Here is a 21,409-nt window from a genome sequence, read left to right on the forward strand (position 1 = left end):
ACAAGATAAAACCCCAGAACAGCTAAGTGACATGGAAATAGGAAATCTACTCGAGAAGGAGTTCAGGGGTAGTGCTTGTAAAAATAATCAAAGGACTTGGGAAAAGAGTAGAGGCACAGAGTGAGAAGTTACAAGAAGTTTTTAACAAAGAGTTAGAAAATGTAAAGAACAACCAAACAGAGTTGAAGAATACAGTAACTGAAATGAACAATACACTAGAAGGAATCAATACAGAATAAATGAAGCAGAAGAACAGATAAGTGGGCTGGAAGACAGAGTGGTGGAAATCACTGCCATGGAACAGAACAAAAAACAAACAAACAAAAAGAATGAAAAGAAATGAGGACAGGGCTTCCCTGGTGGTGCAGTGGTTAAGAATCCACCTGCCAATGTAGGGGACACGGGTTTGAGCCCTGGTCCGGGAAGATCCCACATGCCATGGGGCAAATAAGTCCATGTGCCACAACTACTGAGCCTGTGCTCTAGACCTCATGAGCCACAACTACTGAAGCCCACACACCACAACTACTGAAGCCCACGCACCTAGAGCCCATGATCTGCAACAAGAGAAGCCACCACAATGAGAAACCCATGCACCACAATGAAGAGTAGCCCCCGCTTGCCGCAACTAGAGAAAACCCACACGCAGCAACGAAGACCCAACGCAGCCAAAAATAAAATAAATAAATTTATTTAAAAAAAAGAAAAAGAAAAGAAGTGAGGACAGGGACTTCCCCAGCAGTCCAGTTGTGAAGACTCCTCCTTCCAATGCAGGGAGTGAGTGTTTGATCCCTTGTCAGGGAACTAAGATCCCACATGCTATGTACTATGGCCAAAAATTTAAAGAGGAAAAAAAAAAGAAATGAGGACAGTTTAAGACTTCTGGGACAACGTCAAACTCACCAACATTCGCATTATATCAGTCCCAGAAGGAGAAGAGAGAGAGAAAGTGCCTGAGAAAATATTTGAAGAGATGATAGCTGAAAACGTCCTTAACATGGGAAAGGAAACAGTCACTCAAGTCCAGGAAGTGCAGAGAGTGCCATACAGGATTAATCCAAGGAGGAACACACTGAGACACATAGTAATCAAACTGACCAAAATTAAAGATAAAGAGAATATATTAAAAGCAACAAGGGAAAAGCAACAAATAACATACAAGGGACTCCCCATAAGGTTATCAGCTGATTTTTCAGCAGAAACTCTGCAGGCCAGAAGGGAGTGGCATGATATGTTTAAAGTGACAAAAGGCAAAAACCTACAACCAAGAATACTCTACCCATCAAAGCTTTCAGTTTTTTAATTAATTAATTAATTAATTAATTTGGTTGCGCCAGGTCTTAGTTGTGGCTCACAGGCTTCTTAGTTGTGGCATGTGGGCTCCTTAGTTGTGACGTGAACTCTTAGTTGTGGCATGCGAACTCTTAGTTGTGGCATGTGAGATCTAGTTACCTGACCAGGGATCAAACCCGGGCCCCCTGCATTGGGAGAACAGAGTCTTAACCACTGTGCCACCAGAGAAGTCCCTCATTCAGATTTTGACAGGTCTTAGGACTGTTCGGACAATTTAAAAATCTTTCCTTCAAGCAGAGGGCAGGAACAGTATGAGTAATATCTGGATAGTACTTGGCAATGGCTTTGATAGGGAAAGAAGAAAATAACCTCTTTTGATCAGTTTCTGTCTTTGTGTAAGATTTCAATTTCCATTCTACTGTGTAATATAAAATCAAAGCATGTCCTCTTGTTTATGGCAGGGGGCATTCTCATACTCTGGAATGGGGTCTGCTGTATGAAGTCATTACTCCCTTTTTCTAATCCTCTCTTTCATTTTTACATAAAACAATTTTGAGTGATAGCAATGGTCCCTGCCTTGTTCCTGACTATAATGTCAGTGCATTTAATGTTTAGCCATTTAATATGATGTTTGCTCTTTGTTTCTCAGGAAAAGAAAATAAACAACTCTTTATCATAGTTAGGAAATATCTTTTGTCTCTTCTTTTACTTAGTGTGTTTTACCAGAAACTGTTCTTGAATATTCTTAGCTGCTGTATAATTGTACAGTTTTCAACTTGATTTTATCAATGTGATTAATTAGGTTGATGGATTTCCTAATTTTGAACTACCTGTAAGGGCATGAGATAAATTCTATTTTTAGGTTTACTCTTAGGTGGTTAATAGTTTTTCTTGCTGTTGTGAATGGAATCTTATTTTCTATTACATTTTCTAATTGGTTATTGCTGGTATATAGGAAAGCTATTGATTTTTTTTAGGTTGCTTTTGTATATGGTCACCTTGCTGAATTCTCTTATTAATTCTAATAGTTTATCAATTGATTTTCTTAGGTTTTTTTTTTTTTTTTTTTTTTTTTTGCAGTACACGGGCCTCTCACTGTTGTGGCCTCTCCCACTGCGGAGCACAGGCTCCACAGCCATGGCTCACAGGCCCAGCCGCTCTGCGGCATGTGGGATCCTCCCGGACCGGGTCATGAACCCGTGTCCCCTGCATCGGCAGGCGGACTCTCAACCACTGCGCCACCAGGGAAGCCCCTTAGGTTTTTATATGTAAGCAATAGTGTCATTTGCAAATAATCACAATTTGCCTCTCCTTTTCTAATGTTTATACCTCTTAGTGTTTTCCTTCTCATTTTGAATTAGAGAAAATAAGTGATACCATTTTAATAGTAGTGGTGATAAAGGTCATTCTTGTCTTGTTTCTGACTTCAATTGGAATGTGTCTATTGCTTCACCATTAAGTATGGCATTTGCTGTAGGTTTTTATCATTGTTTTATTAGAAACAAACAATGTGGGACTTCCCTGGTGGCACAGTGGTTAAGAATCCACCTGCCAATGCAGAGGATGCGGGTTTGAGCCCTGGTCCGGGAAGATCCCACATGCCGTGGAGCAACAAAGCCCGTGTGCCACAGCTACTGAGCCAGTGCTCTAGAGCCCGTGAGCCACAACTACTGAATCCGTGTGCCACAACTACTGAGCCAGCACACCTAGTGTTCCACAACAAGAGAAGCCACTGCAGTGAGAAGCCCGTGCACCACAATGAAGAGTAGCCCTCGCTCGCCACAGCTAGTGAAAGCCCGCACAACAATGAAGACCCAATGCAGCCATAAATAAATAAATTAATTAATTAATTTAAAAAAACAAACAATGTATCAAATTAAGGCTGTTCCTTTCCTAGATGCTAGGACATTTTTTTCTTTTATATCATTAATGGGTGTTGAATTTATCAAGACATTCACTTTAAATGTTTTTATTTATTAATATAATAGGTTAAATTGATATATAATCTAATGCTGAACCATTCTTTCTTTCTTCTTTCTTTCTTTCATGAATGACAACTTATTTTTTACACTGAAAGGCTGCTGAAAAACAATTACTAATTCTATTAAAGAAAATCCAACGTCTTAATTGAAAAGTATGGTGACTGTATTTACTCACTAACTACTACTGAAGTTTTCTAAAACAACTTGAAAACATCCTGTGTGTGTTTAATTTCAGTACAATGGATTCAAGATCAAGTATACCTGTTACATGTATTAAGGCTGGATTACAAATGTTCATCGTCATCACCATCATCATCATTGTCATCACCTTCACATTTTCTTTTAATGTGTTTGATGATTCATGGGCAGTATTTTGTGATGGCACCGTGTTAGTGTTAGTAAGAATGTTTTGGGACCCTATTAATGATGGATTAATCTGACATTCTGAACTGCTGCTGTTGCAGGAACTGATGCTTTTACAGCTAGGACTATGAAGTGAGCATCTTTACTATAAACCTTTGCTCTGTGAGGGACATGGGAGTCCCTACCTTAGTTGAAACGGACATGATTTTGGGGGTTGGTGTGCTTGGAGTGGGGATTCTTGGTCTGCTACTAACTGAACCAACACTTAACTGTGGAACCGTTACTCTTCCAGCACAGCAGATGCCTTTTTTTGGTAAAGATTTAAGTTTATAGTTGGGACTGTCAAGCAATATCTATCAAGTGGCAATTTAGGGGCTGAATATGGCTTGACCAATGGCAAAAGAGTTTGATTTCTTTGCCTTAAAATGTCTAGTAAAAAATCTCGGGCTTCCCTGGTGGCGCTGTGGTTGAGAGTCTGCCTGCCGATGCAGGGGATGCGGATTCGTGCCCCGGTCCGGGAAGATCCCACATGCCGCAGAGTGGCTGGGCCCGTGAGCCATGGCCGCTGAGCCTGCGCGTCCGGAGCCTGTGCTCCGCAACGGGAGAGGTCACAGCAGTGAGAGGCCCACGTACCACAAAAAAAAAAAAAAAAAAAATCTCTTAGGGAGGAGAGGTAAAAGATTGGTTAGGGCAACACTGGATTGCCAATCGCACATCATCTGCATCAACAGTAGCTTTCTTAGCGTGGCTTGAATAAATTTTCGCATCATCTAAAATTGTGGTCACAGATTGAAAGGCGACCTCCAACATCTGATTTATAACTCTTGCCTCATAGTCTGTAATCTCCATGGCCTTCAGGATTTGTGCCATCATCTGTGCATCTTTCGGCATGCTCTTGGGAGAAGGCATCTTGCCAGAATCTGTGATATCTAGTGATCAGACTCCTTGAGCTAAATCACCCACATGAATGTAGTTCAGTCCTGGTTTTGATGCAAGTCCTTTGTCTAGTGTGGTTTTTCCAATCCCTGGTTTGTTTACCTTGCCTGCTCCGCCCTCCAGCTCCACCCTGCCATACACCCTGACTGGTGAACAGCATGTTGGGCATTTTCTTATTTTCTTAAATAGATTATATAAGGTGAAAATTATGTAGCCTTCAAATATGTTTCTCTCTTTATTAGGCTCTGATATTGTGCTACTTTCATGAGCTGAGAACAATTTCAACTTCTTATATGCTCTGAAGTCAACTTATTTAAATGAGGAATAATCTGTCCCTTGAAGTTCGACTAGAACCACCTATTTATAACTCTCAGCCTGTTACTTTTTAACATTGTAGCTCAATGAAAATATTTTTATTTTTTCTATGGTTATTGCTCCATTTGGTTTTCTAATTCTTTTTGGAACAATTTTGGCTACTTTTTTTTTTTACTGGAAAACATAACTCAGAACTATGAGCTTTAACTGATAAAGAAATTGGTATCAAAACAGGCATGAATTTGGTATTTATTTTTGGGCAGTGAAAATCCAGCTAATATCAAAGGTAGCCTTTGGCCTGCTGCCAATAGATTATCATCTGCAATCAAGTATCACCTGAATGAAAGATGCGTTGAAGGCAAAGCGTTGGGGAACCACGTGGTCTCTGCCACAGAACAGTATGGAGGGCAGATGGGATCTGTGAACTGCTGTAAAGAGGGGTTTCTTTCTGGACAGAATGAAGAAAAAGAATGTGAAGCTTAATACTCTAAAAGTTTGGCTCGAGACAAGTCCCCAAACCATTGGCTTTCTATGTCTATGATAAAAATAATTTATCTTTTGCAGGCGCGGGGCTAATAGTAACTGAAAATCAAATCCAAAGTGTTATATTGAGAATTACTGTAGTACAATATCAGTAAAATTCACAGCCTTGGGACTTCCCTGGTGGTCCAGTGGTTAAGACTCAGCGCTCCCAATGCAGGGGGCCTGGGTTCGATCCCTGGTCAGGGAAGTAGATCCTGCATGCCACAACTAAAGATCCTGAATGCTGCAATAAAGATCCCGCATGCGGGAATGAAGATCCAGCGTGCCATAGCTGAGCCCCGGCAGCCAAATAAATAAATAAATAAATATTAAAACAAAACAAAAAACTCATAGCCTTGCCAGGTCTCATATTTGAAAGTCAGAGTGTTGACCAGAAAAGAAAGCAGTCAGATGACTCAGAGCATCCAAAATCCTACCCCCTTGAGCCTCCCTGTCCAGCAGAAGTGGCTCCTCAAGGCTAATGGGTGACTTCTGACAATCCTTGTCAGCAGGAGGAAATAGTGACATAGTTCTGTGACAGCCTTCTGTTGATCCCTTCTGGTAAATCAAGGTAAATAAGGTAAACTCCATGAAAATACATGTGAGTGATGTTTCTGGAGAGCCAGTGTTCTAGGGAGCATCACAATGTCCTTCCTAAGTACAAGTTGCTTTGCCTTACAACCTCCTACCATATAGACAGAATACCATATTTTACTGATTCACATTTAAGAAAATAATTTATTAAGGTAAAATTCACATAAAATAAAATTAATCATTTTAAAATGAACAATTCAGTGGCATTTAGTACATTCACAATTCCAACATTCTAACATCTCTGAAATGGAATTCATCTTACAATCAATGATATGCTATGGTTTATTTGATAGTGTTTTATAAAATTCTTCATAGTGGAATATAAATAAAGGTGCACCTTTCAGTTGATGGTGTCTTAGAGAAGCTGAATTTGGGTACTTGGTGGTTTTCTTGGATTTTTGAGGGAGCATACATCATATTTGAGTGTCTTGCAACTCATTCATTTACTGAGTGACCTGAAAGACTGTCAGCTTTGAGAGGAATCCAGAGCAAAGGAAATTGTCCAGGTGGTCTAGGCTGCAATGTAAGTAGATAGGCCACTTAGTCTCCATGACCCACCCACCAGATCCCAATCATGTTTCGGTCATCTTGCTGAGGGAGTCTATAACAAGCCCAGGAGCAGCAGTGCAGAAGAAAGCCATGCCCTGTCTGATAAGTAACTGATCTCCTTTGAGAAACAGCTTTATCTTACTACTGGTTCCTGACAGAAATTGAATGCTTGCCCATGGGACAACCAGGACAAGCGACCTTGCCAACTGAACTGCCCAATATAACCTGCAAACTATTTGATCCACTCTAAAGTCTGTAGTGTCCAAAAGCATTCATCATCAGGTAGGAAGGATACAAATGAGACCAGGTTAAGCATGTTTTCCTTTACCACCCATCGCTCAATGAATACTTATGGTCTCAACAGGCAGAGACTGTATGAATGGATAAAGAAAAGCAAAACCCGAATATCTGCTGTATATAAGAGATGTACTCTAAAAGATGAAAGAAAATGGAAGGAAAAAGATATACCATGCAAACAGTAAGCTTGTGAAGGCTGGAGTGGCTATAATATCAGATAAAGTATACTTCAAGACCAAGACTATTACTAGAGATAAAGATAGATATTTCATACTGATAAAATGATCAATTCACCAGGAAGAAATAATAATTAAAAATGTGTAATAACAGAGCTTATGACCTAATAACGGAGCTTCAAAATATGTGGAGGAAAATTTGACAGAATTAAAAGAAGAAATACACAATTCCACAATCATAGCTGGAGATGAAAAAAAATCTTCAGCAATAGACTAAAAGACATAAAAATTCAATAAAGACATAGATTATGTGAACAATACCATCAATCATCTTGCCCTAACTGAAATTTATAAAACTCTCTACCAGGACTGCAGGATAAACATTCTTTTCAAATACACACGATATGTTCACCAATGGACCACATGCTGGGCCATAAAAAAACCTCAATAAATTTGAAAGGATTGACTAGAAAAATGGTACAGATGAACCAGTTTGCAAGGCAGAAATAGAGACACAGATGTAGAGAACAAACGTATGGACACCAAGGGGGGAAAGCGGGGGTGGGGAGTGGTGGTGGGATGAATTGGGAGATTGGGATTGACATATATACACTAATATGTATAAAATAGATCACTAATAAGAACCTGCTGTATAAAAAAATAAAATTAAATTAAAAAAAGAATTTGAAAGGATTGAAATCATATAGAATATGTTCTATGACCAGAATAAAATTAAATTCGATATCAATAATCATAAGATACCTAGAAAACTCCCAAATACTTGGAAATTAAGCAACATAGTTCTAAACAATCCCTAGATCAAAGAAGCAATCGCAAGGGAAGTTAGAATGATAATGAAAATGTAAAATGATTAGTAGGATGCAGCTAAAGCAGTCATTAGGGTGAAAATTATAGCTCTAAGTATTTGTCATTGAAAATAAGAAAGGTCTAAATACCCCTCACATTTTATCGTGGAATGTTGACTTGCATCCCCAACTTTATGGTCCAGTGGATTAGATAATTCTCAGTTCGCATTGGGCGGTTTCATGGCATCTCGTGGACAAATGTTCAGTTTCTACCAGGGTCGCTGTAAGCCAAAGACTGCTTTTCAAGTAGTGGCCAGTGGTTTGTGGGTGGGATCAGAGCCTTACTTCAGAATCCTAGGTGCCCATGCTGTAATTCTCCAACTGGGGTTGCCAGAAGGTATATGTAAGTTTTTTTGTCACAAAATACTTCCAAAACCATTAGGTCTGTTGGATAATCAGGCCCGACTGGTAACACAGCTTGCATTGCAACCTGGACCTACCTTTTGGAGAACCCCCTTTGGAGCCAGGTTCCTCTCTAAACCTATAGGTTACTGGTAAGTGGGACAGAGCAGCATGCCCCAAAATAGTACACATCGCCTGCAAACCCAAAGAGGGCCACCAAGCTTTGAACTCTTTCTTTAAGGTGAGAGGTATAAGCTGTGGCAGCTTGTTTCTTACTTTAATTTTTATTTATTTATTTAGTTTAGGAAAGCAAAAGAACTGACTGGCAAAGAAGTCTGTAAGATCCTCCAAGACTTTGGGAGGACTGGCTCAAAGAAAAATACAACATGTATATAAAAGAAAAAAAAGTTGTCTTAGTTTGAGCTGCTCTAACAAATACAATATAGCCTGAGTGACTTAAACAGTAGAAACTTATTTCTCAGAGTTCTGGCTGCTGGAAAGACTGAACTAAAAAAAAAAAAAAAAAAAAAAAAAAAAAAAAAAAAAGCCAAAGGGCATAAATAGACCACAGGTGAGAGCGAGGGTGAGGGAAGGGGCCAGAAGTCCACTCAAGAATGCAGGTAATTGTCGATGTGGAACTGGCAGGGGAAGGAGAAGGGAGATGCCTGCAAGAACACGAATTCCAAAAAAGCTGAAATGGTGTGGGGAGAGGACTCCCACAAACCCTGGAATACATGGGCGGTGAGTTTGACAACAGCAATCTTTTCCTTTGCGGAGGATGGAGGTGGAGTCTCCACTCAGCCGCAAACTCTGGAGACTCAGCGCTGGGGCTGGGGACGGGGGCGGGGCTCCCGAGAGCACCAAGGGAGGCGCTCCCCTCCGGAAGGCACCTGGCACTGTCCCAGGACTGCTCCCTGTTGGTGCCACACGTGTCTTCCAGCCATTCCCAGAGGAGGTCTTCATCTTTCTTTGGCCCCCAGAACTGGCCAGGGACCACACAGGCCTTGTCGATGCCACTGTCCTCCAGCTCCTTGCCCTCGACTTTGCCAATCTCGCGCGCCCCACTGGCTTTCCCCCCAGGGGCGCAGGATGCTTTGGAGAGGTTGTCATCTTGATCAGGCCTCATTGGCAGCTCCAGTTCCCATCTACCTGTTTCTTTTTAATGAGGTACAACTTTCACACGATCAATGGCACAGTTCTTAATGTACCAGCTGAAGGCAGTGATCACTTTTCCTTCTGGACTGCTGAGGTCTCTATGGCACAGGGCCTGGCATGTAGTGGCATATCTAAGTGGCTTACAGTAAGTACTAAACAATTATTTGTTGAATGAACTAATGAACAAAATCAAATCAATGTACATTCCCACCAACAGTAGACTGGTGCCTATGTCATCCATATCCTTGTCAAAAATAGGTATCACAGTTATGTTCAAGTTTTACCTATCTGATAGGCATAGAATGATTTCTCATTATAGCTTTCAGTTTTTCAGCTCTTTCAATCCCAGTGAGGTGGAATGCTTATCTGTATGGTTACTGGCTGCTGCACTTCTTCTGTGACTTTCCCAATCATGTTCTTTGCGCATTTCAAAAAGTGGGAAATTTGTCTTATTAGTTGGAAAATGTCCTTCATAATTAACCTAAGCAAGACCAGATCAGACTGAGCGGTTCTGGATCTTGATCACACCACACACAGACCACCTGCCCTTTCCCACAGTTTCTAAGGAGCCCCTGCAAATAGGGCACATGCTGGGAGAGACCAGAGGATGAGGAGACCCAGTGCCACGCTTAAGGAGCGCATAGTCTTGGTAGGAGAGGGGAGGAGGGGAGAGGGGGAGGGCAGAGGGGGAAAGGAAGGAGAGAGCCAGGCCAGGCACTCAGGAGCTAGAGTGCACTCTTTCTGGGCACAGCTGTGAACAGTGAGGCTGAGGAGGGAGGGGCTTCTGCGACTCTTTTTTATTCTGCATCCTACTGCCACGGCCAACCAGCCTCCAGTTCCAGCTGATTCTACCACTGCCTCTCACCAGGTTCTCCTGCCTCCAGCTTCATCCTCCCTGCTGGCAAGCCACCAGTCATCTTTCTAAAAGGTGAATCTGACTCTTTTCAGCCTTCTTCCTAACTCTCCTCCCCATGCCACCGCCACACACCCTTCAATGGCTTCACATTGCTCTCAGGATTGAATAAAAACTCTGTTAAAGTCAACTTTGCATCCCCAGAGCACCCCAGCCTGAAGTCCCTCTCCCAGGCCCCTCAATAGGACACTGCAATGCAAGAGTCTCTTCAGAAGTGATGCTGGGTTCCTGAAGAGGGTCAGCTGGGTGGGTACCACAGGATAAACTCCTCTCGGGGCTGGCAGGGAGACCCGTTGTCACCTGCAGTCTGGTAAAGGAAGTGTAGCAGTGGCTCCCCAGAAGGGTCAAGAGAGAGGCATCCCTCTCTCGTCCTCTTTTCCCCAACCCCTGGACTCAGTTTCCCGAAGGAATGAGCAGCTCTGGCCCCGTCATTCTGGGGGATTTCTTAATGGCAGCAGCTAAGGTGGCACTCCAGGATGGGGACAGAACCAGGCCATGGCCAAGACAGAATGACAAATGATTAACCTTAGGGTAAACCCCTTATCATGGCCCTCAATGCCTACCTCTGATCTTAAGTCTCCCTATTCTCCCCTTCCTCACCCAACAGCCACCACACTGGCCTTTTTTCTTTATGTCCTTTCAACACATAGTTCCTTCCATTTTAGAGACTTTGCACGTGTTATTCCTCATGTCTGAAACTCTCCTTACCCAGGTATTCTGTGGCTATTTCCATCATTTAAACCTCAGCTCTGATTTCAGCTCCCTGGAGAAAACTTCCCTGGGGTTCCATATAGTCCCCCATCCTACTACCCTATTTTATTTCACAGCACTTGTCACCATCAAACTTACACTATCTATTTTATAGTTCATATGCTAGTTACAAGCCCCACTGGGAAATATTTGTATCTCATTCACCCACTGCATCCCCAGAGCCTAGAATAATGCCTTACACATACACACATTTATGTACCATGATCCTTGCCCTCACAGAAATGATTCTATCAAGAGAGACATATCTTAAACAAATAATTATGCAACACAGTAACTACAAGCAGAGTCAAGGGTTTTGAGGCAGAGGTGCAGGACCCTCTCCCACTTCTCGCTCCAAGGACCATTCTCTTACCCTGTGGGCAATTTCTGCTGCAAGACCCTGGCTTCCCCTGGAAACTGTTTAGAGCTCAGAGGATTCACCCAGGAATCAGGCCTCAGGAACAGGGCAAAGTTTGTACCTCTAGGCCCAGTTCTTCCAACTTTTGGGGTCTAGCTAGGCTTGTGGGCTGCAGCAACTATGTCCCCATATGCCTCCAAGCCAGAATAAGTTACAGCATTGATAGCTCACTTGTGTGGGCTGTCTGCTCCTCCAGGCCCCGCTTGAATTTTTGACAGACCCCTGGCTTGGGGCCTGGTCTCCTTAATACCTTACAAGCTCCACTCCATCCCCCATGCTCAATGCCCAGTGTCCTCCATGTCTACAGGCTAGTTTGCAGAGGCTGAAGTTGGGAGCTGCTTCTCCTGTCCCTTCTGTGCTTCCTCAGGACCGCCTGTTCTAGAAGTCTCTCTCTCTCCAGGGAGATCAGCAAGTTTCTTCCTTTGAGGGATACTTCTTCCAGGTGCTACCTGTTTGGGGTTGTGTTCTTGGACTTCTTTGGAACTCACACTAGTGCAGTTAGCTCCCAGACTAGTGAAGTTCCAGGAAGCTGGGCTCCAGGAAAGCCCCATGAGGCCCCGACCCACACCCCCCACCCCCCCATCAGAGGAGGTGTAAGTGAGGCTCCAGACCTCACTCCATCTTGGCAGCCACCCTGGGAAGCTCTGCCTTGTCCAGTTGATCTCTTCATCTCGAACGCGTAGCACAGTATCTCGTACGTACTTAGCACTGAATGAACAGGGGCAATTAATACCACTAATTTATGTAATGAAAAAAGGCACCGTGCAAATGTTTTACATGGATTATTGGCACTTCACTTACGCAGGTACCATGACAATTTCCATTTTAAAGTGAAGAAACGAGTTCAGAGAAATTAAGCGACTTCCAAGGTCACAAAGCTGTGCACTCTCTCTTCATTGCGCGACGGAGCAACGCAGAGGGAAAATGCCAGAAAGCAGGCAGCCCAGGAAACGGGCGGGCTCCTGGGAGCCAAAGAGTGCAGCAGTTCCTGCGCGGTCAGTAGTTTTCACACTGGGTTACCAGCCGGCTCGGTTTTCCGCTAAGCACAGACCGGAAGTGTTCCTGACGGCCACATTTCTAACGCGCACGACCGGAAGTTTCTGTTTGCGGCTTTGCGGGGATAGGGGAGTCGCTGAGCCGCAGCCCGGAGGTCTAGGTGCGGAGGCGCTTGGGCTTAGGAGACAGCTGGGGCCGTTAGGGAGACCCAGGCGGCGGGACACTGGCGGGGCCCCGATCTGACCCTGAGCCACTCTCGTCCTCGCGGCCCGCCTCTTCACCCCGCCCCCACTTGGGGCTGAAGTGGCTCCGCCCCCCGATCTGAGCCTGGTAGTTCCTCAGGCACTGACTATTGACCTCGGGGCGCTCCCCCATCTCTCGGGCGCGATGGCTACGGGCGCGGATGTGCGGGACATTCTAGAACTCGGGGGTCCAGAGGGGGATGCAGCCTCCGGGACCATCAGCAAGAAGGACATTATCAATCCGGACAAGGTAGCAGTGGTGCCTGAGAGCGCTGGGTAGCGGTAGTGAAGTGGTGGGTAGGAGTGACAACGGAAGACGGCTCGGGGAGAGATGAGGTGCCACACTTCTTGTGAGATGGGCGGTAAAAGATGTGAAATAACGGGATGGAGAATATGTGTCACCTTGGTGAGATGGGATGGAGGAGGCGGGACCCCGTGGAAAATGGTGGGGACGAAGAGGGTGTGACACTTGTAAGACAGGAACTAGAGAGTGTGACACTTGTGGGATATTGGGGGGACATCAACTCGGTGTGACATGCTGAGAGATGCTGGAAAAGTATCTTCTGCTCCGACAGGTAGGGCTCTGAGGTACGGGTGTGGAGGGGAATGACCCGCTCAGACCCAGGTGCCCCTTGAGTGGGTTTCTGTACCTTCATAGTGTGTCATTATGTGTCACAGTGTGTATGTGTGTCATTGTACCTGTAGATGCTGGTTTGTTCAGGGATTGAGCTGGGCTAAAGAATTTTCAGGGAAGGGAGTCTAGCCTGTGGTTCCTCTCCTGTGGTTTCCCTCCCCAGAAAAAGTCCAAGAAGTCCTCTGAGACACTGACCTTCAAGAGGCCCGAGGGCATGCACCGGGAGGTCTATGCACTGCTCTACTCTGACAAGAAGCAAGTATTAGAATCCCAGATCCCCTAGGCTTTGGTCCCTGACCAACCTGCATGTCCCTAACTCCTAATTTTCCCAGCCAGTTTTCTCCCCACCTCCCCTCTCCACACAGGGCTTGCTTAGGATGTTGGAGCTCGGATGTCTCACTCCAGGACGTGACTTCCTTGCTCTATGGTAGATCAGCAGCCTGGGTCCAAAGGCTCTCTACACACCTTCTGACTGTAATCTCTCACCTCCTTAAACCCTGCTGCCAGGGATGCACCCCCACTGCTACCCAGTGACACTGGTCAAGGCTACCGCACAGTGAAGGCCAAGTTGGGCTCCAAGAAGGTGCGGCCGTGGAAGTGGATGCCATTCACCAACCCAGCCCGCAAGGATGGAGCCATGTTCTTCCACTGGCGACGGGCAGCAGAGGAGGGCAAGGACTACCCCTTCGCCAGGTTCAATAAGGTGAGCCACCACCGTTGGGACGTAGGCCAAAGTTGCCCACCTACTCTGAGCCACTTGCCTGAGCACTCCAGTCTCCTAGTTGGCTCCAGAGGCCCCCTCAGGCCAGGTCATTAACAGTGGTCACCCACTCAGTTATTGGTGCAAGTACCTCTGTGGGTCTTCACTGCCCGAGGGATCCTGTCCTTTCCTGGACCTGCTCTGGTTTTCGGTGTGTTGCCTTAGCCTTTCGTTTCTCGCTCTTCTTCGGAGCTGTGTCCTAGGCACTCTACTCTTTGCACTCTCTACTTTCTCCCTAGTGTGTCTCATTTACCCTGTGACCTCCGTTACCCTCCGTATGCCATTAACCCCATTCAGTATCTCACGTCCAGAGCAGCAATCCACATATATCCAGTCATTTGCTTACCTCTCTCCCTGAAGGCCCCACGGGTACTTCAGATCAAGTGGATACCCTTGAGCAGAACTCATAATCTTCCCTCTGTTCCCCACCCCCAAACCTGTTCCTCACATAAGTGAATGACGCCACTATCCACCCAATTGCCCAAACCAGAAATTTGGGAATCATCCTTGACTTAGCTTCTCCCTTAGCTCTCATATTATTTCAATCAACAACGGGACAAAGAAGGTAGGGGAAGACAGATAACAAACATGTAAGCAAATAAATTGGATTCTTTCAGATAAGAGCCATCAATAACATAAAACCAGGATATGAAATGAGATAAAGAGTGAACTTGTAGGTGTAGGGGAGCCTAATAGATAGGGTGGTCAGGGAGGGCCTCTCTGAGAAGCTGGCATTTGAGTTAGACTTCAGTGATACATCTGGTCATTGAGTCCTGCTGACTCTGTTTCTATAATAAATCACATCTGCCTGTGTTCTTCATTCTCTGTACCCTAATCCAAGCTGAATTATCTCTGGTCTGGATTACTGAGGCTCAGATGGAGCAGGGCCTTATACAGACTCACCCAGCCAGTGAGAAGCAGAGCTGGGCTGGGCTAGGATTCCCTAGGCTGTTGTTTAAGCCACTCACGATACGGCCCCACAGTCCCTGCAGCTTGGAGCAGCCTAGACTTCGAGTCTGCAAGCACTGGGGGCTTGAACCCAGGACTCCCAAGTCCTGACTTCTTTCCCCTCAGCCGGTATACCCACCTGCACCTGGACACCTCCCCATGGGTGGCTCACAGGCCTCTCAGACTCAGTACGTCCAGGTGCGACCCATCATTCTCCCCCATGCCCCCAAACTGGTTTTCCTCCTTAGGCCCCTCACCACCATCCTTAGGCCCCTCAGGTCCAGTGGAGGGAGAGGCTGGAGATGTAAGACTGAGAAGGGATAACCAAGAGGTAAGAGATTTGAGGTGGGGGTGGGAAGGTTGGATGAGACAATTTGAGGTGAAGACAAAAGAGTGTTCATTTTGTATTTAGTAAATACTACTCCATGCCAAGTCAAGCCCAAGGCAGTGGGGACACAAACATGAATCAGACACAGTATCTGCCCTCTAGAAACTCTGCATGTTGTTGGGGAGCTGGGGGGAGGCACAGGCAAATACAGATCGGTGGGATACATGCCATATTGGGAGGAACTGAAGGTCATGGAAACTTCCTGGAGAAGTTAGAGCTTGAGTTGAGTTTTTTTTTTAATTGAAGTATAGTTGATTTACAATGTTGTGTTACTGGTGTACAGCAAAGTGATTTAGTTATACCTGTGTGTGTGTGTGTGTGTGTATGTGTATTCTTTTTCTTACTCTTTTCCATTATAGTTAAAACAAGATATTGAATATAGTTCCCTGTGCTATACAGTAGGACCTTGTTTATCTGTTTTATATATTGTAGTTTGTATCTGCTAATCCCAAACTCCTAACTTATCCCTCTCCCCCTCCCCCTTTGGTAACCGTAAGTTTGTTTTCTATGTCTGTGAGTCTGTTTCTGTTTTGTAAATAAGTTCACTTGTATTATATTTTAGATTCCTCATATAAGTGATATCGTATGATATTTGTCTTCTCTGTCTGACTTACTTCACTTAGTATGATAATCTCTAGGTCCATGTTGCTGCAAATGGCATTATTTCATTATTTTTTTATGGCTGAGTAATATTCCATTGTATATATGTACCACATCTTCTTTATCCATTCATCTGTCAGTGGGCATTTAGGTTGCTTCCGTGTCTTGGCTACTGTGAATAGTGCCGCTATAAACATAGGGGTGCATGTATTTTTGCAAATTAGAGTCTTCTCCGGATATATGCCCAGGAGTGGGATTGCTGGGTCATACGGTATTGATTTGAGTCTCGAAGGATGTTACCAGGTGATAGTAGAAAAGGAGCGCAGTGACTTGTTCAGGCAGAGGGGACATCATGAGCAAAGGCATAAGTGAAAAATCAGCCATGTGTGGGATGCTGTGGGCATTTCCCTGTTGATGGAGCCTAAGGTCCAAGGTAGGATATGGTGGGAGACGAGACCGGAGAGGGCAGCAGGGCCGCGTCAGGCAGGGCTTGGCAGCCAGGCTCAGGAATTTGGGCTTTGCTCTGATGTCTTTAGGGAGCCACTGACAAATTTTAAGTAGAGAGGTGTCGGGATCAGATTTGAGTTTTAGAAAGATCGTGGTGACTGGGTGGAGAATGAAGTCGAAGTAAAGGGAACTAACATCTTCCCTCCAATACTGCTGTCTCCTGGGGTCCCGCTTTCAGTCTGTGGCTCCCCAGCCGCTTTCCTGCTCAAGCCAGAAACATAGGAGTTACCTATGACAGCATCTTCTCTCACCCCTCACAGCCACTTGTCACATCCTGTGATGTTTAATCTAAAGCCTCTCAAGTCCATGCCCTTTTCTCTGCCTTCCACTGGTGCTGCTTTATTTCAGGCCTCTTCACTTCCCATCTGGATTATTTCTTAAACCCGCCAGCTGGTCTCCCAGGCTCATGTTTCACCCCATCTTCACTGTTGCCAGGGTGGTCTTTGTAAAAGAGAATCATGACCATCTCACTCCTGTCTTTAAAACTAACCTTACTGACTCCCGTCACCCACAGGATGAATTCCAGACTCCTTAGCAGTCACACAAGGCTTGCAGCAGCTTGCCTCTGTTAACTCTCCAGGCTCTCTTCAGGCCTCTCCCTGTCTCACCCTTTTCTTGTTTCCCTTAGTGTCCCTGACTGCCAAGCCCGCACACATCAGGCCATTTCTCTCTCATCGCTGTTTATGTGGCCCCCCTGCTTAGGAGTCTCTCCAGCACCTTCCCTCACTGGTTCAGTTCTACTTAACCTTAAGACTGAACCGGGCTCCATTTACCTCTTCCCTGACAACCCTTGTCCCAGGCTGCATCAGGTGTCACTCATTACACCCTAGGCATACCTTTGTCATCAAATTCGCTGCACTTTACTAAATTTTCAGCTGGACTGTGAGCTCTGAGAAGGCAAGGCCCCTGTCTGTCTTATTCAGCATTGTGTCCCCAGCATAGGGCTAGCAGGCCTGTGACAAATATTTGCTGAATGAATGACCATCTCCCTTGCTTGACGGTGAGCTTCTTTTTAAGTAGCAGTGTTCAGAGAGGTCACATCTTGGCTGCAGATGGAGAATTGTTTAGAAGAGGATTAAATGGAGGCAGAGAGGCCAGTGGGGAGGCTGTTTCTCTGTCCAGGCAAAGGGGTAGTGGTGGTCTGGACAGGGTTGTGGCAGAGGAGATACAGAATTGGGAGGTAAAATCCACAGATGCGGGAAAGGGGAGGGGTCAAGGGTAAAGGTAGGATTTAAAGATGCCTGAGATCCAGACTGGGGGAGATAGGAGTTTGAGGGAGGGCGATGAGCTCAGTACTGAACATATTAGGATTTGTTTTTTTTAAATTGAGGTATAGTTATTATATATCATACATATATTAGCTTCAGGTTACAACATAATGATCCAGTATTGGTATATATTGTGAAATGACCACCCCAGCAAGCCTAGTTAACACGTATCACCTGAACATATTCAGTCTGAGATGTATATAGGATCTCCAGTAGGAGATGTCCAAGAGGCAGCTGGACATAAGGGTTTTGAGAGCAGGTTCAGAGCCAGTGTGGTCTTTGATGGAGAAACTTCCCTGGCCCAGCCTAGCATTGTCTCTTTCCTGGGGTCTCTGACTGATAGACGCAGCTGGCGGTGGTGCTGTTTGTCCCTGAGGGAGGTCTGGGGGGCGGGACATGGGTGTTGGGGTGGGGGGTGTATGTTGCGAGTAGGATTCAGGTGCCTTTTCCTTAGAGATGTGACCTTGGCCAGCTCTGGGGGAGCTGCACGTCTCACTGTCACCACTGGGTGGCAGGAGTACTTCAATCAAGTGTGCCATGACTAGGGCTCCTGGGCCTTTCTCCAGAATTTAGCCATCTGCCTTACTCCAAAGTTGACCTTTGGACTCCACAGAAGCACTCACACGTGGTCCCCTCACCTTAACCGTCGGGCCAGGAGCATGTGTCCTGTTACCGAGGCTCTGGAGCCAAAGGCATGATGAAGTTGGTCCTGGAGTGGATTCAGAGGCAGGCAACAGTTCTAGAGCCTGCCAGGGCCTTTGGTCAAGCAGAGAGTTTCTTTTCTTGCTCTGGAAACATAATCTCCAGGTGCCCTGTGCAGGGTCCCAGGCAGAGGATTTGCTTTTGTCCAGCCCAGGGATTGACAATAAACAGGAGGGGCTGCTGGAGCCTGCGGGATGTGCTGTGACGTGGGCGTGCCCCCTGTCCCTCCATGCCTGTAGATGGTGCAGGTGCCCGTGTATTCAGAGCAGGAGTACCAGCTCTATCTTCATGACGACGCTTGGACAAAGGCAGAAACCGACCACCTCTTTGACCTTAGCCGCCGCTTTGACCTACGTTTTGTTGTTATCCACGACCGGTATGACCACCAGCAGTTCAAGGTGAGCTGGTATCGTGCATTTGCATGTGGGCCCAACCCCCGGGCGTGGCAGGCCCACCACCTTCATGATCTCCCCTCCACATGCCTCTGAGTTTTCATCCTCCCTCTCTCTGTATCTTTATCCTCAGAAGCGTTCTGTGGAGGACTTGAAGGAGCGCTACTACCACATCTGTGCCAAGCTTGCCAACGTGCGGGCCGTGCCAGGCACAGACCTCAAGATACCAGTGTTTGATGCTGGGCACGAGCGACGGCGGAAGGAACAGCTGGAGCGTCTCTATAACCGGACCCCAGAGCAGGTCAGACCGAGGCCCACAGACTCTGCTCCGTGCCGTGAAACCCCTTGACCGTTGCCTCCCTCCTGCACACCCTCAACTCCCTCACCCCAGCTCCCCTTCTTCCCCCTCTTCCCGCCCCCATCCAGCCCTGCCTCTCGCCGGCCATCCTCCCTGCTCTCTGTAGCCCTCACCTCCCTCACGATCCCCTGCTGCTCAGGTTCCCTCACAGACAGCCCGGCACCCCTCCGTCTCCCCGTCTCCTCTCACCGCCCCATGACCCTCACGGGCGTCTCAGCGTCTCTCTTTCCCAGGTGGCGGAGGAGGAGTACCTGCTGCAGGAGCTGCGCAAGATCGAGGCCCGGAAGAAGGAGCGGGAGAAGCGCAGCCAGGACCTGCAGAAGCTGATAACGGCGGCGGACACCACTGCAGAGCAGCGGCGCACGGAACGCAAGGCCCCCAAGAAGAAGCTCCCCCAGAAAAAGGAGGCTGAGAAGCCGGTGTGGAGACCAAGTCAGCCCAGCTCAGGGTGGAGGGCTCTGAGAGCACGCGGAGCCGGCAGGGGGCTGGGACTAACACTGGGCCCTCTCCCCATGACAGCCTGGTCTCCGTAACTCCTTCTCCCCCAGGCCGTTCCTGAGACTGCAGGCATCAAGTTCCCAGACTTCAAGTCCGCAGGCGTCACGCTGCGGAGCCAGCGGGTACGTGAGTCACCTCCTTCACTGTGTCTGGGCCCTGGGCTCTGCGGCCTGGATGCTGCAGGCCATGGGGCCGGAGCAGGTGGAGGCGGACGTACTGGGATCTCAGGGGGATGCCAGGCTGAGCTCACAGCTTTCACTATTCCGCTTACTGGCTGTTTTCTTCTGTGACCCAGAGCTGCCTCTAGGGGTTAACTTCTCTTCCACTCCCCCCACTGCCTTTAGTCTCCTTCATTCTAAACTGCTTGTGGTGGGGAGAGGGCTTAGCTGCCTGGGTCATTGCAGATGAAGCTGCCAAGCTCTGTGGGACAGAAGAAGATCAAGGCCTTGGAACAGATGCTGCTGGAGCTGGGTGTGGGTGAGTGCGGGGGCCAGCCCCTCAGGACGTCCCCACCGAGGCTGCGGATGAAGGCTGGGTGTGGGGGGCAGTTCTGGCTGCCGGCCTCCCACTGCACCCCAGCTCTGTCCCTGTGCCTTCCACCCACCTGCCCACAGAACTGAGCCCGACGCCCACGGAGGAGCTGGTGCACATGTTCAACGAGCTGCGGAGTGACCTGGTGCTGCTCTACGAGCTCAAGCAGGCATGTGCCAACTGCGAGTATGAGCTGCAGATGCTGCGGCACCGGCACGAGGCGCTGGCCCGGGCCGGTGTGCTGGGGGGCCCCGCCACACCGGCATCGGGCCCGGCCCCGGCCCCGGCGGAGCCGGCGGTGCCTGAACCCGGTCTCGGCCCGGACCCCAGCAAAGACGCCATCATTGATGTGGTGGGCGCACCCCTCACACCCAATTCGGTAAGAGGCCGGGGGAGCGCAAACTGGCCCTGCTAGTGAGCACATGCACGTGCGTACGCAGGCCCCACCCCCTCCAGTGCCTGCAACAGGAGTCGTCACTCTGAGGGGTTCTGAGAATGAGGGAATGGGTGGTCGGTCAGTAGGCATCACCTTCCTGACTCAGAGAGTGAAACACGTGCACCCAGCCTGAATCTGGCCCTGGGGGCCACTGACCTCAGCACCTTCTGTGTCTCCTCAGAGGAAGCGACGGGAATCGGCCTCCAGCTCCTCTTCTGTGAAGAAAGCCAAGAAGCCCTGAGGGGCCACACGGGGTGCGGGATGGTGCTGTGTAAATAGAGCTGCTGAGTTGGACTGGGCTGCTTCCTTTTCCTTCCCACCACTTCTCATGCCCCTGGCTGGGAGGGTGGGCAGGAGGGGGGGTCACCATACCCACTCCACGGGGATGGCGCTGGGGCTTGCCTGCACTGAGGCCCTTAGCAGCCCTTTAACCACTGACCAGCTTTGCCCAAACACCTGTATCCAGGAACACCCGTGGTTCTACACTCAGGTTGGTTCACACACAGCAATGACCATAGATACCGGCTGCTTTGAACACAGCCTTGTGCTCAGACAGTCCAGGGCCCTGTGCATATTCGGTGTGGGTCCCCTAGGTGCTTCAGAGACTGCCAGCTCTACTGGTGGCCTTGAGCACAGGGCAGCCTGGCATATGCTCTAACCCCTGCACATCCAGACAGT

General features: G+C 47.4%; 1 protein-coding gene and 1 pseudogene across 2 annotated transcripts; one reads left to right on the plus strand and one right to left on the minus strand.

Annotated features, from left to right (window-relative positions):
• Positions 1 to 3,559: 3,559 nt before the first annotated feature.
• Positions 3,560 to 4,553, minus strand: LOC309800915 (transcription initiation factor TFIID subunit 9-like; annotated as a pseudogene). Its single transcript has 2 exons — positions 4,301 to 4,553; positions 3,560 to 4,085 (listed from the first exon to the last, which is right to left on the minus strand). The product of its transcript is annotated as a transcription initiation factor TFIID subunit 9-like (transcript).
• An 8,002-nt stretch (positions 4,554 to 12,555) lies between these two features.
• DMAP1 (DNA methyltransferase 1 associated protein 1) lies at positions 12,556 to 21,025 on the plus strand. The gene is made up of 10 exons (XM_082614565.1): positions 12,556 to 12,959; positions 13,507 to 13,598; positions 13,851 to 14,046; positions 18,756 to 18,914; positions 19,042 to 19,209; positions 19,500 to 19,685; positions 19,815 to 19,886; positions 20,169 to 20,241; positions 20,379 to 20,674; positions 20,913 to 21,025. The coding sequence occupies exons 1-10, from the start codon at positions 12,855 to 12,857 to the stop codon at positions 20,970 to 20,972; spliced, it is 1,407 nt and encodes a 468-aa protein (XP_082470691.1). The 5' UTR covers positions 12,556 to 12,854; the 3' UTR covers positions 20,973 to 21,025.
• Positions 21,026 to 21,409: the final 384 nt, after the last annotated feature.

The sequence above is a fragment of the Mesoplodon mirus genome (genome assembly GCF_964341445.2).
Source record: "Mesoplodon mirus genome assembly, chromosome: 3".
NCBI classification, from domain to species: Eukaryota; Metazoa; Chordata; class Mammalia; order Artiodactyla; family Ziphiidae; genus Mesoplodon; species Mesoplodon mirus.

Bases quoted from the DNA above. Each gene is read 5' to 3' on its own strand.
- DMAP1 (XM_082614565.1), top strand. From the start codon at position 12,855: ATGGCTACGGGCGCGGATGTGCGGGACATTCTAGAACTCGGGGGTCCA. The intron at 19,686-19,814 runs GTGTGGAGACCA...CTTCTCCCCCAG, and splicing joins AAAAGGAGGCTGAGAAGCCG to GCCGTTCCTGAGACTGCAGG. The intron at 20,675-20,912 runs GTAAGAGGCCGG...GTGTCTCCTCAG, and splicing joins CACCCCTCACACCCAATTCG to AGGAAGCGACGGGAATCGGC.